The sequence below is a fragment of the Malania oleifera genome, chromosome 3, assembly GCF_029873635.1.
Source record: "Malania oleifera isolate guangnan ecotype guangnan chromosome 3, ASM2987363v1, whole genome shotgun sequence".
Lineage (NCBI taxonomy): Eukaryota > Viridiplantae > Streptophyta > Magnoliopsida > Santalales > Ximeniaceae > Malania > Malania oleifera.
In genome coordinates, this window is record NC_080419.1 from 44,283,055 (window position 1) to 44,301,014 (window position 17,960).

Below are 17,960 nucleotides of genomic sequence, written 5' to 3' on the forward strand. Positions count from 1 at the left end.
ATTTTGAAACTTTTCTAAATTTCATGCTCCCATATGAAAATAGTTAGAAATCTAGAAAAATAACGAAAAATATTTTCTAGGCTTTTTATATAAATTTGAAAAATTTAACAATAATATGACATGTTTGTAAGTATTTAAAAAATTAAAAATAAAATTATTTTTCCAAGCAAATAGTATCAAAACTATTTATTATAGTTTATTTATTTAATACGAATGTTATGAAAATGAAAAATTAGGTAAACTTATGTATTTGTTTTGGTCTAAAATTTAACTTGATGATTATTTAATATTTTTAAAAATAAAGAATTTTCACAAAACATAAGAACTTTATTCGTGATAAGCTTAATGCAAAATTTGTTACTATGAGAATTCTACTTCTAGAGTTAAATTTAACAATAATAAGACATGTTTGTAAGTATTTAAAAAATTAAAAATAAAATTATTTTTCTAAGCAAATAGTATCAAAACTATTTATTATAGTTTATTTATTTAATACAAATGTTATAAAAATGAAAAATTAGGTAAAATTATGTAATTGTTTTGGTCTAAAATTTAACTTGATGATTATTTAATATTTTTGCTTTCGTGAAGCAGACGCCCCCTAAAGGCATCTTTGTATGCTCAGCGTCAGCAACAAAAATGGCATATCTGCTAATTCGTAACCCCCTCCACCGCTCGCGATAAATCTACAGCATTCTCCAGTTGTGATAAGTGTCTACTAAGCACACTGCTCAGCTCAGGCCTCAGCCTCAGCCTCAGCCTCAGCAGCAAACTACAACGAACCCCCTGGCTTCTTAATTCTTGACCCAGCCCTGTCTCTGCTCTGCTTCTTCTTCTTCTTGGTCTCAGATCCACCAGCAGCAGAAGGACTAGAAGATGCAGTACAAGAACCTGGGACGTTCAGGGCTCAAGGTCAGCCAGCTCTCCTATGGGGCCTGGGTCAGCTTCGGCAACCAGCTCGACGTTAAAGAAGCCAAGTCCCTCCTCCAATGCTGCAGAGACAACGGCGTCAACTTTTTCGACAACGCCGAGGTCTACGCCAATGGCCGGGCCGAGGAGATCATGGGTCAGGCCATCCGCGAGCTCGGCTGGAAGCGATCCGATATTGTCGTCTCCACCAAGATCTTCTGGGGCGGCCCCGGGCCCAACGACAAGGGCCTCTCCCGCAAGCATATCGTGGAGGGCACAAAGGCCTCCCTCAAACGCCTTGACATGGAGTACGTCGATGTGATCTACTGCCACCGCCCGGACTCGTCCACGCCCATCGAGGAGACCGTGCGCGCCATGAATTACGTGATCGATCACGGGTGGGCATTCTATTGGGGCACCAGCGAGTGGTCGGCGCAGCAGATCACTGAGGCGTGTGGCGTCGCGGAGCGCTTGGATCTCGTCGGCCCCATTGTGGAGCAGCCGGAGTACAATTTGTTGTCTAGGCACAAGGTGAATGGCTCTTAAAACTAAAAATGCAGAACCAGATGGGGATTTTTTTTTTTAATATTATTGTTGTTTTGTGGTTTTGGTGTCGGACGAAGACTGGGATTGTTTTTGTTTTTGTTTTCTTATTTTTATTTTTTTGGAGGCTGTTGATGGAGGCTATTGATGTTGTTTTTGTGCTTTGGTACTGGTTGCTGCTCTCTGGCTATACAAATTGAGTGTTTCACTCCATGTGGATTTCGGTTTATTTCCGGAATGGTCACGTCATTTCTCAATTCTAACTTACTTTCAAATTGAGTAGTTCTCGTCTAAATTCTGAAACAGACATGGGATCCCCATCCTACACAAGCTTTTCAACGTAAATCTGAAAACTCTGTCAGTCCCCGGCATTGAAAAAAAAAATGGAGTATTAGACGGGATTTGACAATACTATGGATTACTGTTCAAGGAGAAGCCCAAATTGTTTGATTAGTTTTCAATTCAAATACGGTACCCTTTCCTTTTTCATCAAAGAAGTATGTGGAGTAATTAGATGGATTTCCAGTAAGTTTCAGTATCTTACTCCTAGGCCTTGTGACGCAGTTGATTTCCTTGGTTTTGTAGTCTCTATGAAACAGTAGGAATGAATTAATGTGGTGGACTTTGTTTTAAGGAGCATTTTTGGTTATATAAGGGTATTTCTATGCAATGCAGGCCCGTGGCAGGTTTTCAGTGGGCGCAGCAGTGATGCACCCACTGAACTCCTGCAATGTGCATGAGCCTGCATCCTTCAGCATTTTTCTTTATATAAATGCATGAAGGTCTCTCGGACTAGACAACTGGCTGGTATGCATGAACTAGGTTTATTTGCTTCCTGGTCAACTGTCCCTTCTTCAAATTTTATTTGGATGAATGTCTCTTTGACTAGAAAACTAGCTGGCATTGTATCGACTAGATTTACTTGCTTCGTTGTCAAATATGCCTTCTCCAACTTTTATATGGATGGTGAGCAACTACAGTAATGTTGGAGGAGACTTCATTGGCAATGCTTGAGCCAAGCGATTGATCCAATCATTATGCTTATTTTCATATTTGGAGACAAAGACGTTTTACTGGTCATTATTCATTGCTCCGCATTGTTTATAGCACATGATCTTTGCCATTTTATTGCTTGTTTAATGGCTTCAAATTTCATTATAAGGCGATTTGCTAAAAGTTCCAAAAGATAGCTTCTAATCAATCAACAGCAATGTTTCAAAAGTAAAATATCTGCAATAACTTTTAATCAATCAACAGCAATGTTACAAAAGTAAAATATCTGCAATAAATCAAAGGAGTGTCTGCTCTACTTGCAGAATGTGAATGTTAGTTGACTGCTTTACCTGATAATTTAGTGCTGAGAACATCCCATGTTTAGCTATTTTATTGTTTATTGTCCTTGTACCTGATAGTCATCCTACAAAAGCATCAGTAACATGAAAGAATGAGTAATTTTGTTATTTACTGGCGGTGAGCCTTATGCAGACCAGGGTCCATGTGGTCTCTTTTTATTTTTTTCCCCTTGTGATTACTATAGTTGAACTTAAAAGTAAAATTTATGGATAAGATAAGCTGAGAATGGATGTCCCTTGTGAGTAGTCACTGCAGCTTGATTTATTTGTTTTTAAATTAGCTCCATGTGTGGAGCTTTGCACATATAATATTCCTTTCCTTGCCTTGCAAACAGTTGTCTATATATAGCTTATTATCAGCCTACAAATTTTTGTAATGGATATATTCTGATGCATCATTTGCTTTCTATTTATTTTTGGCCTGACTGGGCAAATGTAAGCAGAATCTGTGTGCCTGCCTTTATATGGCAACTATGGCCTAGGCAATCTGGGCTGTGACTCAATTTGAAATTCTTTTGTATTCCAGATCATGGTGGTATTTGTGCTGGATTGCTAAAATTAGTGACAATCATGTTGTGTGTAGCTTGACTGCAAACACATGAAACCATAGCACTATTCAGTGAAAAAAATAAAAATAAAAAAAATAAAATTTGAAGTCTGAATGAAGAAGAAGTAGATGTCCATTCAATGTGGATCTTTTCCTCTCAGTAGAAGGAGAAGGAGCAGCAGCCTAATTGATCTTTGGCTTTGCGACCTCTCTTTCTCTTGAGATCTCAGTTAGTGCTATTCCAATCTCTACCCACCACCCGAACGCACCCTTCTCCCGTCCTTCCGTGTGCTTGCACTCTCTCTCAATGAAAAATCAGTTTGGGGCTGCCTATTAACAGTTAGATTAAATATTACTTAAAATTAATGAAGCAAGCCTTCAACTTCTCCATATTTTTGTGATAAGTCCTATCATTTTAATATTTGTGTTGTGTGCTGGAATACTAAAATAAGTAAACCATCAATGCTTTTGTATTTTTGTTGTATTCCTATCATGTTAATGTTTTCGTTACATGGCAATTAATAAATCAACTATGTTATTACATCCTAACATCTCATTTTATGTTATTTCTGCAAATTAACTCTTAATCAAGATGCACTTGGCTAAAAAAGTTATCATCCTGATGTTGCCTTCAATATTTAGTATGCAACCTAAATAAATGTTTCAAAGAGTATACTATGATATGAAATAGCGGAGCAACGAAGCCGATCCACACGTATCACATACCAAGCAATGTCATGGACCTCATAATCATACCTGTGCTGCGACCTAGAACATGCTGTATCCTAGGTATCCAACTTCATCATTTACTGGCAGTTAGCCTTAGCACACAAGGGGCAATGTGGTGATCTTCTTTTCTTTTGTTCGCAATATTTAAATTTAAAACCAAAACTTATAGGATAAAATAAAAGAAAAGAAGCGGAGACTGGGCGTGCCTTGTGATTGGTCACTGCAGCTTGATCATCTGTTTTTGAATTTAGCTCTCTTCATGGAGCTTTGCACTTGTGTGATATCTTTTTCCTAACCATGTGAATGGCTTTTTATATATAGATCATTATTGGTTGCTAGAAATTTTTGTAATGTCTGATACATTCTGATGCATTGTTTACTTGGTACTCATTTCTGGCCTAATTACACAAACAGGTTGAATCTGAATACCTGCCTCTATATAGCAACTATGGCCTGGGTCTTACAACATGGAGTCCACTTGCATCTGGAGTGCTGACTGGAAAATACAGCAAGGGAAACATACCGGCTGATAGTCGGTTTGCACTAGAAAATTACAAGGTAAATGTTCTTTCACATTTTTAATTTTGATTGCTCTATTTTTTTTCTTTTTAAATGTTAGTATATTTCCCTGTTGTTTAATGATTGCTTTTTAGTGTTTATCATTTCTTAACCATTGTTGGATTACTTTTATTTTTTTATTAGCAGACCTTCTAACCTGTTTTGTGTCATGTCTCTTCTTGTTGCTATTTTTCATGATTGCAGCATGCTTGGGTTCATATATTCATAAGTGCAAATGTGGGGTTTTGATGCCAAATTCACCATTGAATTCTTCTTAGTGTGTGCCTTAAAATATGAAACAGTTCATCATTCCCATCCTCTGTGTGATTTTTCTTAAATTTGTTACATTTGTTGCACATGAGCAGGTAGAAAATATTGATTTAAGTATGTTATATTATTCAATTTATAGATACTTTTATTAAAAATAAAACAAATGTTCATAATTAACTGCTATAGAAAACTAATATTAAATAAATTTAAACTACTTAAAAAGTAGAGCTAAAGCTTTGTTGTGGTTTAATTTTTTCAGTTTTCTTGCTGAGGATTTCTTGTCTTCTCTTGATTGTATTTCCTTCTGTTTAATGTGTCTCCTTCTTCTTATTTATTTATTTATTTTTTAAATACAAGGAAAGGAATATGTAACCCAAACAAAATTTTAAAACTGAATTCACAATTAAAATTAAAAACAAAATCAAATTTACTAAGAGTTCAATTCCTAATATCATAGAGGATGGACCGAACTCGTGGACATGCTATGAAAAATTTCCTTAGAATAAATTATTTTATTTTGTAGTAACTAAAATTTTATTACAAACTGTTTATTGTAAGCAATTTAAAATTTTTTTTTTTTTTTTCTGGGAAAAGGTAATAAGAATTTATTAGAACAAGAAAATTATACAAGAGGGAAGGCAGGTAAAAAAATCATACGAGGAGGAAGGCTAGGCTTTCCTTTACAAAGGGTTTGGGCCATAAGGTCACCCATTCTAGCTTGAATGTCAAAGAAACATTATGAATGGCTTGGTTAGCGTCTGAAGAGATTTTGCCATGGAGCCTAGAATTCCTGCTTCTTTGAATTTGGTGAATGAGGCTTGAGCAGAACAGCTCTCCTTGTGAACTTCTGACTTGAATTCTGGAGGGAGGAGATCTAGTTGTATTCAGTGTACATCAAGGGAAGTAGAGGCGTTGATGTACAGCTTACTTGAGTAAGGGCAGCTGAAGAAGATGTGGTTCCTTTACTCTTTTGCTGAGTTGTGAGGGGGCAAAGGGCTATTGCTGTTCTGCTTAGTTCCCCATTTGAGGATGCTGTCTATAGTTGGAAAGGGGTTTAGAAGGGTGAGCCAGCAGGTGGTAGCGTGCTTTAAGGATGAAATTTTTGAATTAAATAGCATTTGACCGAGCAGCTGCAGGGAGCTTCTTCCTCAAAAGGTTCCAGGCTGAGCAAAACTGAAGGTGCCTGAGGGGCTGATATCCCAGATTGTGGTGTCTTTGGTTGTTGCATGGTGAGAGTGTCTGATTTTTTGATTTGGTTGCCTGGAGGGAAGCTGAGCTTTGTCTTAGTCAGTGCCAAGTTGAGGATAATTTCTGCTAGTGCGTCTGTAATGGAGAGACCAAGCTCTGCAGAGTGGGGGTTGTAACTTTTAAGCAAGGGACCGTGGGTGCCAATTGTCAAAGAAGAGATGAGTTTGGCTAATGCAGGGAAATGTCATATTTCTGAAGCTTTGAATTTTCTTCCAGGACTAGGTGCTTTTGGATGGAAGATTCACCGCTCAGCCAAAAGTGTGAGGTTAGGGGGATATTTTAATGTTATTAGCTCCATTATTGAAAAATTGGGAGTTAGGGGTTTTGGCTATTTTATTAGGGATTGTGATTTTGGAGATATAACTCTCTCTAATGTTCAGTTCACTTTGTTTTTGTGTTGGGAATAGGACAATTGTTACTAGAATTGATAGATTTTTGTTCATGACATAGTGGGGGAATGTGTTTCAAAATTTTAACCCAAGAAGTGCTTCCTAGAGTGATCTCAGATCACTGCCTCTTAGTGTTCGAGTCTAATCCTGTGAAGTGGCCCCAAACTCCGTTTAGACTAGAGAATATGGGGTTGATGCATAATGCTTTTCAAAGCTTTGTAGCCTTTGTTGAGGAGTGGTGATGTGAGTGTAACATGGAAGGGTTGGGGGAGGGAGGTGTTTTATGAGGAGATTGAAGTTTGTGCATAAACCCAGAATTTGGAACTAGGCTTTTGGTAGTGTGCATATAGGAAAAGGGAGATCTTACATAGAAGCAAGGTGAGATAGAGTAGAGAAGGAGAGTCCTTTCTTAGAAGAATTAGTTGGACGAAGAGTTCAGTAGAGTATAATGAGATTGAACATGTTCTTTTGTGGTATGGGGCAAGTCAGAGGCAGAACACTCTAGTATTAAATATTGGTGTGTAACAGCTGTTACGGATGTTATGTAGCGATATTGGTGGTTTCCGAGACCATTATGGGGTGACATCTTGGAGGTACGCTGATTCACAACCGTAATGGCTGTTGTGGTCCGTTATGGAATGTTACAGGCCGTTACAGTGCCAAACTGGCTGTGAATGACAAAAACAGGCTTTTTAGTCCCTTTTTCGCATTTTCTCCTCTCTTTGCCCTTTATTGAAGCTTAGAAACTCAATTTTAAGTTGGTTTATTTAGTTGGTGATTTTTCTAAAAAAAAAAAAACATATTTTTTGGGTTTATTTTCCTTTACATTTAGTATGCATTCTTTCAATAATTACCATAAAATAGACCCAACTTTGCCTCTCATTAATTTACACATGTTTGTATTCTAAGTTCTTTCAGTTTTATTTTTTATTTTTTATTTTTGTTTTTCTTACACTAGTTTGGAGACTATATACGTTCTTTTGTATGCATTTTTGTTCTTGCTTAACATATGGCCATTTTATATTCTATTTTTTGGATAACAAAAATTCCATTAAAGACAAAGAGTACAAAGATGGTATTCTATATTTTATGTTTCTTTATAGTTATGATTTCTTAGTTTGAATTTCATTTATAATCAATGATAAATCAGTTTGAATTTCATTTATAATCAATAAAGTATTGAAAAGTAGCAAATGCATGCTTCTCCTTGCCACTAGCAACTAAAACAATCAAGTGAGATTCAGTACTTGTAGTATATGTTACATTTAAATTGATTAAAATTTTAATAATTTAAAGTATAGTATATCATTTATAATCAATGATAAATCAGTTTGAATTTCATTTATAATCAATAAAGTATTGAAAAGTAGCAAATGCATGCTTCTCCTTGCCACTAGCAACTAAAACAATCAAGTGAGATTCAGTACTTGTAGTATATGTTACATTTAAATTGATTAAAATTTTAATAATTTAAAGTATAGTATATTGGATTTTTACGATCAAAGCATGCGAATCTAGATGATTTTAAGAAGTTCACTAATGCAAAAAATGAATTCACAGATGTGGTGATCATTACCTGTTGCGTAATTTCCGTGATGGCTTCGACTGTTACACCGTGATTGTTACCGTTACGTGGATTGTTAACGTTAATTGAGAACCATGAGAGCATTAGAATGAAATAGGTCGTAGTTGGGAATTGTAAGGTGGCTAGTGGTAGGAGGAGAAGGATAGTTGCCGAGTAAAAACAGGATAACAGTAAAATGGCTATTAGGATTCTGATTGTATTGCTGAAATGATTCTAATTTTTATAAACTTGCTTTTAGAGGAGGATGATGGTAGGGCTATGATTGAGGAATTGGTTTGATGCCCTAGTACAGAAGAAAAATCACAATGACTTGAGAGGCCCTTTGAGAAAGAAGAGATTAGAGACACATTTTTTTTTTTGGGTAAAAGAGGGCGGCACCTCCTATCTTTATTAGAAAATCCCTCACTTATGGTGGAGTAAGACTGTGATTCCAACAGACAAGAAATTAGAGACACTTTGTTTGAGATGGATAGAGAAAAGGTTTCTAGGCTGCATGGGTTTACAATGGCCTGTTCTCATGATTGATGAGATTCTTTGAAGGATGATACTTCCAGTATATTGAATAGTTTTTTTTTTTTTTGAAAATGGAGTGGTGGGCTAGGAGCAATATTTAACTCTTATTACCGTTGTCCCTAAAAATATTGTGCCACTAGGGTCAGTACTTTGGTTTCTAGTGTTTCTAAGATTTTGACTAAGTCTTATCTGACAGATTAGATGGAGTTTGATGGATACCATTTCCCATAAGTAGAGTGCTTTTATTTGTGATTATAGGATTTTAGATGAGTGAGGCTGTTGAAGATGTTAGAAAAGAAAAAAGGGGCTTTGGTTTTGAAATTGGACTTTGGAAAAGCACATGATCAAGTTAGTTGGGTTTCTAGGATGAAGTTTTGGACAGAAAGGGTTTGAGATAAGATGGAGGGAATATATTTGAGGATGTCTCTCTTCTCTATTTGTATGTGTGTGCGTGTGTTTTTTTTTTTGTCTTTTCCTTTCTTTCTGGTTTTAGTGAATGGAGGTGCCAAATGTTGGTTTGGAGTTTCTAGTGTCTCTGCCAGGGCCTCTTTTCCCTTTTGTATTTACCCTTGTGGCAGGTGCTTTGAGTAATGAATGAATGGGAGGTTTGGTGGAAGTAATCAATGTGGGACTGGATTCATTGGTCTCACATTTTGCAATTTGCAGATGATACTATCCTCTTTCTTTCAAAGGATGTGAGTAGCTTTTCTATTATGCTATCCATCTTGAAAGTGTTTGAAGAAGTGTTAGGTTTAAGAATTAATTTTTCCAAGAGCAGCATTCTGGGAATTGCATCTTTGCTAGTAGAGTGGGTACTGGTGTTTTGAGTGGGCACTTTATTTATTTATGTTTCTGTCTAGGTGGTAATCCTACTACTGGTTCTTTTTGGGACGTAGTCTACAAGAGAGTTGCTAGGAGACTAGATGGGTGGAAAGGGGGGGTTTTTTTTTTAACTATTTTTTTTTGGGGGGGGGGGGGGGGGGGTGTCACTATTGTCCATTGTCTTTCCTCCATACTGCTGTATTGTTTGCCCCTTTGAATTCCTGTGTGTGTGGTGAGGGGATTAGAAAAATCGATGAGGGATTTCATGTGGGTAAAAAGGGTAGAGATCACCTCGTATAGTGGGAGACTGAATAGATCAAAGAGGGAGGGAGGTTCGGGATTAGATAATTTGTCGTCCAAAAACATTTCCTTGAGGGAGGTGGTCATGGCACTTGAAGTGTAAGGTAACATCACTTAGGTTAGTTCATGGAATTTTGTATCACAGATTTGTCACATTTTCTAAGCTAATGTTGGATATAGAGTTGGTAATGGGGATAAAATTCATTTTTAGGAGGATCATTGGATTGGGGAGGCTCCTCCTCTGGCTTGTATGTATTATTGTTTTTTTTCGGTTATCTACTCTCCATGAAAGTCCTTTTCTGCTTTCCTTCTCTCACACGAGGTAAACCAGCCTGGGGATTTTCATTTTGTGAGGAGTTTTGACAGGAGAGGGAGAAATGATCTTGCCTTTTTTGATTCATGTTCTTGTTTCTTTTAATGTTCAGTACTTCAGCTGGGGAATGATAGAAAAATTGGAATTTAGGTTTGTCTAGGGATTATTTTTGGTTCTCATTTGCTTATTTGCTTTGTGTTCCCAATGCCAATCGCTTTTTGCTTGACTATTTTATTTGGGAAGTTAGAGTTCCTTCTAAGATAAGAGCTGATCCTTAAGAAAATATACTAATGACTTGCTTCAGAAGTGCACACCCGAAAGGGCCTTGCCACCAGATGCTTGTATCCTTTGTCGAAACCTGCTCTCATTTGTTCTCACCTTTTTTCCTTTTTCTTGGAGGCTTTGGAATAACTTGTCCAGAAATCTTGGAAAAAATTGTGGTGATGTAGAGGAATGCTAGAATTTTTAAGGGTGTTGCCACTTCTAATAACTTGATTTAGAATAGATTGGTGTCCCTTATGTTGCATTGGGGTGCTGGTGAATGGTTTTTTCAGAGGAATGCTTTAGAGGACTTGCAGCGTGACCGGACTCCTTTACTTCATTAGAGTCGTTTGGATTTTATTTTTCTATTCTATCTTTTGTTGTCACCCTTTCGTTATTGAAGAAAACCTTGTCCTCATTGTAATATACTTTTATTTCTTCCTTTAATACAGTTTTTTATTTATATAAAAAAGCATTTGATTTAAAAATACCTATATTTTATTTTTGCATGAAATAAGTATCACGAGACAACTCTTTCTGGCATAAGAAAATTTAAGGAAATTCAAGGCTGTGTAGATGTAAGAAGTTAATAAATGATTTGTGTATGTAGCAGGAAACTTTGACAACTGTTTGCAACAATTAAAATGTATGCATTACCATAGAAATGTCTGGGAAAAAATTTAGACTGGCTTAAAATTTAAATTTGTTCTTGCACAAATGTCTGCATAGGGGTTATTATTTTTTTAAAAGTTTGATATACATTATACATTGTTGGCTCGCAACCTAGAAGCTTAAGCTTTTAGGTAAAGTGGTATTCTAACATGGTATTAGAGCTGGTTAGCTGGAGATCCTGGGTTTTAGTCTTGTTGCCCGCTTCTATTGTGTGATATTTAAAAAATTATTGTATACCCTATGATGGGTGTTATTATCGTGTGTTTATCTCTCCAAGTGTGGGGGAGTCTTAAAGCTTGATATATATTGTTGGCCCACAACTTGATAGCCAGGGGGGGATCTATGTTCACAAAAAATCACTAAATAATATACATATATTAGGCTTAGAGCAGCAGGGGCTTTGGGACTTGCCCCCACTCAACATTAGGTTTAAGTCCAATTAAACAAGATTTGGGAGGGCTAATTCAAAATTTTAAACCGTTTTTTTTTTTTTAAATTTTATTTGCAGGCTGATTCGAATAAACAATATTAGATTCTTAGATTTCTATCTATATCTTCTAAAAATTTCATATAACTAATGTAGAACATTGAATTATTTTATTATGCATCCTTATTTGAGGTGTACTGTTATTTTTTCCATATTAAACCCTAAATTGTTGGATGAATATATTGAGAGGGATTTTCAATAACATTACAAATAAGATTATTATGGAGCGATTGCAAAACATGAAAGCCTATAAAGGGCAATTGTAAGTTGTATTATATTTTTTTGGAATGAATTTAGTGAAGTGTTGAGTTTTTTTTTTATTAGTACTACTCCAATGCTATGTCTAAATTAATAATGTAATAGTTCATTATTATGATTGGATAATTGTAAAAAAACTTAAATCTTGTAAAATAAATTAAAAAATTTTTAAAGAGTTTTCTCATTCTTGGGGCACAACAACTTAGCCCCCACTAACTGTAGGTTCTTGGATCCGCCACCGCTAATAGCTTAAGCTTTTAGGTGAAGTGGTATTCTAACAATTGTTATCTTTATTTAATCTATATCCAACCTTTAAAATAATGAAGATAATCAATTCCAAACAAGTTCTTATTATATTGTAACAAATCGGTGTTTTTTTTTTAGGGTTTTTGGATAAAGGGAAAATTTTTAATAGAATAGTAGAACAATTACAACACAACAATAAAGGACAACTAGTCCTCCTGAAGAGCATAAAAGAGCATCAAAACAAATTGAAATAAAACAAAAACAAAACATTTTTGGACCCCATTATTTCCTATTACTTACCTTGATCTTCCCCTTAGAGCCAAATTCAAATAATAGGCATTACCTATTACCTACCTTGGTCTCCCTCTTGGAGCCAAATTTGAAGACGGAAAGAGTTTGGACCCAATCATCAAAAGACTTGAGAGGAAATTGGCTAGTTGGAAAAAGAATTGCCTTGCAAAAGTTGGGAGACATGTCCTCATCAAGCGCACTTCTAATCTCCTGATCTATTTTATGTCCCTCTTCCCTTTCCCTTGCTCAATTCTGAAAGGTTGGAAGGAATTCAAAAAAGATTCCTGCTAGGTGGATTGGGAGAGAATTCAAATGTCATTTGGTTAAATGGGGACCAATTGAACAACCAAATCAAAAAGAAGGCTTGGGGCTTAAATCTCTCTCCAAGTCCTCTTGGGGTAATGGCCCTAGAGATCTATGAAGGGGAAGGATCATTATTGGAAATCATTGCCCTTAAATATGGTCTTCATCATAATGGTTGGGCAATGAAAGAAGTGAAAGGTGCCTATGCCTACGGTGTTGGAGTTTGGAAATTTATTAGGAGTAGTTGGGATAAATTCTTTTGCTACATCAGTTTTGACGTTGGGAATGGGGACAATGTTTTATTTTGGCATGATGTTTGGCGTAGCTAGTCCCCCTTTAGCACTAAATTCCTTTCCATTTGTTTGATAAAGATGCCTTAATTAACAATTACCCTTGGTTTATGGAGTATGGGTTCTCCTGGAATGTTCCTTTGGTTAGAAATGCCCTTGATTGGGAAATGGCCTTTCTCACTAAATTTTCCAGCTTGTACAAATGGGTGATCCAATGGGTGATCTGAATTCTTCGAAACCTGGAAAAGATATTCTACCTATTCCTGTTCAGTCCTTTTTTCTTGCTGAGTCTTTGTGCCACAATGAGGGAACTAATGGGGGAAGTGACTTTGGTGTTGGCTGAGGGGCTAGTGAGGGGGACTACAGCAAATGAGCTCTTATATGATATGGGGTTAAAGTTAGTGAGTCCTATAGGTGTTGAGGTCATGTTGGGGTTGAGTCCAAAAACTTGTGAGAGGGAAAAAAAGAGCGTGGAAAAAGAATTAAAAAATCTGGCTTCTTGCATCAATTATGGAGGAAGAAAATGGATAGGGAAAGGGGGTAAGCGTGTTAGATTATGAAGATTATTAGTTGGAATGTTAAAGGCTTAGGGGATGCTAGAAAGAGGTGTTTGATTAGGGAGGTTTACTAAGGATATCACCTGATATTGTTTTGACTCGAGACTAAGCTTGAGTTAGTAGACGGGGAGGTTGTTAAAGGGATTAAAGAAGGGCAGTGTAAGGATTGGGTTTTTTTTTCACCCTCTTGGGGTGTTGCCAGCGGCATTCTAGTGTTATTGGATACTCGGTCTATTACTATAGTGAATAGTTTGGTTGGTTTTTCCTCTCTTTTGGTCCTTCTTGAAATTAGGGATAGGGGTCAATGGTGGATTTCCTCTGCGTATGGTCTTTCTAGCCCTGCTCATTTATTTTATTTTTGGTTTTTACTCGCTGAGGTGGATTGTGGGTGGTGATTTTAATGCAGTCAGATTCCCTCAAGAAAAGAAGGGTGATGGCAGGGTTAATGCATGTACGCAGAAGTTTGATTTGGTTATTAGGGAGTGTGGGTTGAGGGATCTTCCCTCGGTTAATGGCAATTTTTCATTGTCAGCTTTTTTTTGGGGGGGCGCTAGTAGAATTGATTGGTTCTTGTTTTCTAATGACTAGGAGGAGGAGTTACCTAATCTATCTCAAGTAGTATTACCGAGACCCACATTTGATCATTTTCCTATACTGTTGGAATCTAGGAAAGTGCCTTGGGGCCCCACCCTTTTAGGTTCGTGAATATGTGGTTAGACCATGGCTCCTTTCAATCCTTGGTTAGGGATTCGTGGATGAGGAGGTGGAAAGAGGTTAGGAGGGGTTTAGATTTATGAAAAAGTTGATGAGGTTGAGAGAAAAATTGAGAGTATGGCATAGGGAGGTGCTTGGAGATATTAGGGTTAAAAAGTATATTATTCTAGGAGATTTGGAAGAGTTAGACGAAACGGAAGGAGGAGTGACCGTGGTTTTAAATAAAGGCTGTGACCATTACGTAATGCCGTTACGTAACAGTTTTTTGGGTTACCGATACCATTACACACCACGAAATCGGTGGGAAGAAAAATGACGGCCGTAGCAGCCGTTATGGACCGCGACCGTTACGTAAAGGCCGCTACGACCGTTACGTAACCGCTACAGGACTATTACACCAAAAAATTATTTTATTTTTTTACTTTTTCTTCTCACTTTTTCCCTCTCTTTCATATATCATTCTCAATATACCAAGTTACAAGAGGGAGAAAAGTTATAATGAGTATGACAATGATACAAAATTTACTATATCTTTAAATACTCACAATAGATGCATTAATTAACAATTTGAAAATACTAACTTGTTTGGAAAATATTTTATTTTGATAATATTAGTAATGTGATATTTATGGTCTATATTTTTCAACTTCAACCTTCTTTATTTTCTGACTATTTTATATTTGCATTATTTGTATGCCTTATAGATTAAAGGAGTGTATAATGTATTTTGTTTTATTAATTAATTTAACACAGAATTTATCATGGATAAAAACAATGAGAAGTATAAATACACACACACACTTAATTTTTCTATCAATGGTGATTTAAAACAAATGTAAACTTGTTGCCCTTACCAGAAAACTTAGTTACTCGAACTAAAGGACCCAAAATACACTAAAACTCTTTCTAAGAAGGGCTAAAAGTTTAAAACATGCAAGTACACTAATATGCACAAGGTTGTGCATGTTTCAAAAAAATTCACGGCCGTTACACCCGCTTCCCGTTATGTAACATCCGCTACTCCCGCAGCCCCGCTTCCCGTTACACCCGTTACTGTTATGTTACGCTACCGACTACTGCGATTTAAAACCATAGGAGTGACCCTTTTGAGTGAGGAAGTGGCTAAAAGGTTTTCTTTGAAAAATGAATTGGAAGAGTTGATCTTTGAGGAAATGAGAAGCTAGAGGCAAAAGACGAAGTTTAAGTGGGTTAGAAATGGAGATTGCAATTCTAGATTTTTTTTTTCATAGGATAGCTAATGGAAGAATGAGAGAATTTGATAAGGGAGATGGAGGTGGATTGGGGAGGGGGGGGGGGAGATGTTAATTATTACGGACTCTAACAGAATTGTTTCAGAGATCACTGATTTTTATTATAATCTGTATTTTGAGGAGGATGAGAGTAGACCAATGGTGGAAGGATTAGAGTGGGATCCTTTGCCTATTGATAAGATAGCTTGGTTAGAGAGACATTTTGAGGAGAGGAAAGGCTACAGTTTTTGGGATGGAGAGGGATAAAGCTCCTGTGCTAGATGGTTTTGATTTATCTTTCTATCAAGATTGTTGGACAGTGGTGAAGGATCACCTTATGAAGGTTTTTAATGAATTCCATTGGAATGGGGTTCTTAGTAAGAGTATTAATTCTACTTTTATCACTTCGTTGCCGAAGAAAAATTGATCCATCAAGATTTCTAGTTATAGACCGATTAACATAGGGTCTATTTGGTATCGTTGTTGTTTTCGATTTTCTGTTTTTGTTGCTAGTTTTCAGCTGTTCGCCAAAAAATTGGAAACCAGATTTTATGGTTTTCAGTTGTTTGGCAACCCGTTACCAAAAATTTTAATATCTAGAAATAGTTTTTTTGGATTAAATTATTCATTTTATACACTTTTAAATTAAAATCAAAATTAAATGATCGTATGAATTTAAATATAATTAAAAGAAAAATTACCATAATTTTCAAAATATAATAATAAAGCCAATTTACTAATTTTCAATTGTCATATCCAATAATTTTTTTTTTGTAGAGTAAATTTTGAAAGTAGAACAATTATTTAAAATAGTTATAATAGAATTTATTTTTATTATAATAATTTTTAATGTGTATTATTTGTAATTTAATTATTTTAATAATATTTTATAATATTATTTGATTTAAAATTGAAACTGAGCATTTTTTAATTAAATTTTAAATTTGTATTAGTTTTATAATTAAGTGAACAGGTTGTTGGTTTCTAGTTTTTAGTTTTTATTTCTGGTTTTTGGTTTTCATTTTCGGTTTTTGTTTCTCTAATTTTTGACACTGATACCAAACAGCCCCTTAGTTTCTAATGCTTATATAATAATCACTAAAATGCTAGCTAATAGGTTAAGTATGGTGCTTGATGAGACAATTTCAAAGGCAGAGTGCATTTGTGGGGGACAGATTGTGGATGCAATTTTGATTGCAAATGAAACCGTTGAGGATCTTAGGAGGAAGAAGAAGGGGCTTGTTTTTAATTTGGATTTTGAAAAAGCTTATGATAAAGTGAGTTGGAATTTTTTGGATTAGATTTTAGTGAGGAAGGTGTTTAGAGAAAGATGGTGTAAATGGACAAAAGGTTGTATGTCTAATGTGAATTTTGCGGTGGTAGTGAATGGTGAGCCTACATCTTGGTTTAGGGTTACGAATAGGATTAGAAAAGGGGATCCTCTTTTTCTATTTTTGTTTGTGTTAGTGGCAGATTTTTTTAGTAGGTTGGTTGATAGAGCGGTGGATAGAGGTATAGTGAAATGTCATAAAGTGGGTAGGGAGGAGATGATGGTGTCACATCTTCAGTTTGCGAGTGATAATATCTCTTTGTTGGAGGACATTAAGCTTTTTGTTAAATAACGTGGGGCTTCTTCAAATTTTTGAGAGGGTCTCGGGGTTGAAGATTAATGTGGGAAAGAGTGGAATTTTGACTATTAACGTGCCTGTAGAGAGTGTTAGGGAATTAGCCTTGGAAGTTGGGTAGGCTGAGTTGGGGTGATCGATGTCCTATTTAGCGGTTCCTTTGGGGGGAAATCCTAAAGTAGTTAATTTTTGGGATTCTGTGGTGGAGAGAGTGTCCAGTGTTGGGAGGGAGGATTATTGTACTTTAGGCTTATCTTTCTAGAATTCTGTTGTATTTTTTGTCTATTTTTAAAATTCCAATGGGAATCACTAGTAAGATTGAGAGAATTATGAGAGTTTTTTTGTGGTCAATGATAAGGGGTTTTAAGGATCTCTTGGTGAATTGGGAAGTAGTGTGTAGGATTAAGAGAGAGGGGGGTTGGGGTCTTGGAAATTTGATGTCTAAGAACACGACTCTTTTGACTAAATGGTTTTAGTGGTTCTCGTTAGAGGTTTCTACCTTGTGGCATAAAGTTGTCAAAAATAAATTTGGACTTGATGGGAATGGGTGGGATACTAATTTGGGTTGTAGATGTTCTTCGGAAAGCTCGTGGAAAGCTATTTCCTTGATTTACCCTCTCTTTATTCCCCATTCCAAATTCATGATGGGTAAGAGCTGCAACATTCGTTTTTGGAAAGATATTTTGTTGGGGAATATTGTTTTGGCCACCTCTTTTCCTTGTTTATTTCGTTTGAGCTTAGGGCAAAATGATTCAATTTCTTCTTTTATTGTAGATTTTGGCAATCCTCCACCTTCTTGGGATTTCCATTTTAGGAGAGCCTTGAATGATAGGGAAACTAGTGAAGTATCTTCTTTTTGGTTATGTTGAATAATTGTAGGGTTATCTTCTGAGGATGATAGTCGATCCTGGTTGTTGGATTTTCAGCT

The 17,960-nt window shown here is 36.1% G+C and overlaps 1 protein-coding gene across 3 annotated transcripts in view; it reads left to right on the forward strand.

Moving 5' to 3' along the window:
- The first annotated feature begins 559 nt into the window (after positions 1 to 559).
- LOC131150653 (probable voltage-gated potassium channel subunit beta) overlaps positions 560 to 17,960 on the forward strand; it is a 29,156-nt gene continuing 11,755 nt past the window's right edge. The window contains exons 1-2 of one of the 3 annotated variants that reach the window (XM_058101506.1): positions 560 to 1,440; positions 4,495 to 4,638. In XM_058101506.1, coding sequence (XP_057957489.1) covers positions 877 to 1,440; positions 4,495 to 4,638 — 708 coding nt within the window. In that variant the 5' untranslated portion in view covers positions 560 to 876. The remainder of the gene's footprint in view (positions 1,441 to 4,494; positions 4,639 to 17,960) is intronic. The other 2 variants (XR_009135581.1, XR_009135582.1) reach the window with 2 other exon arrangements.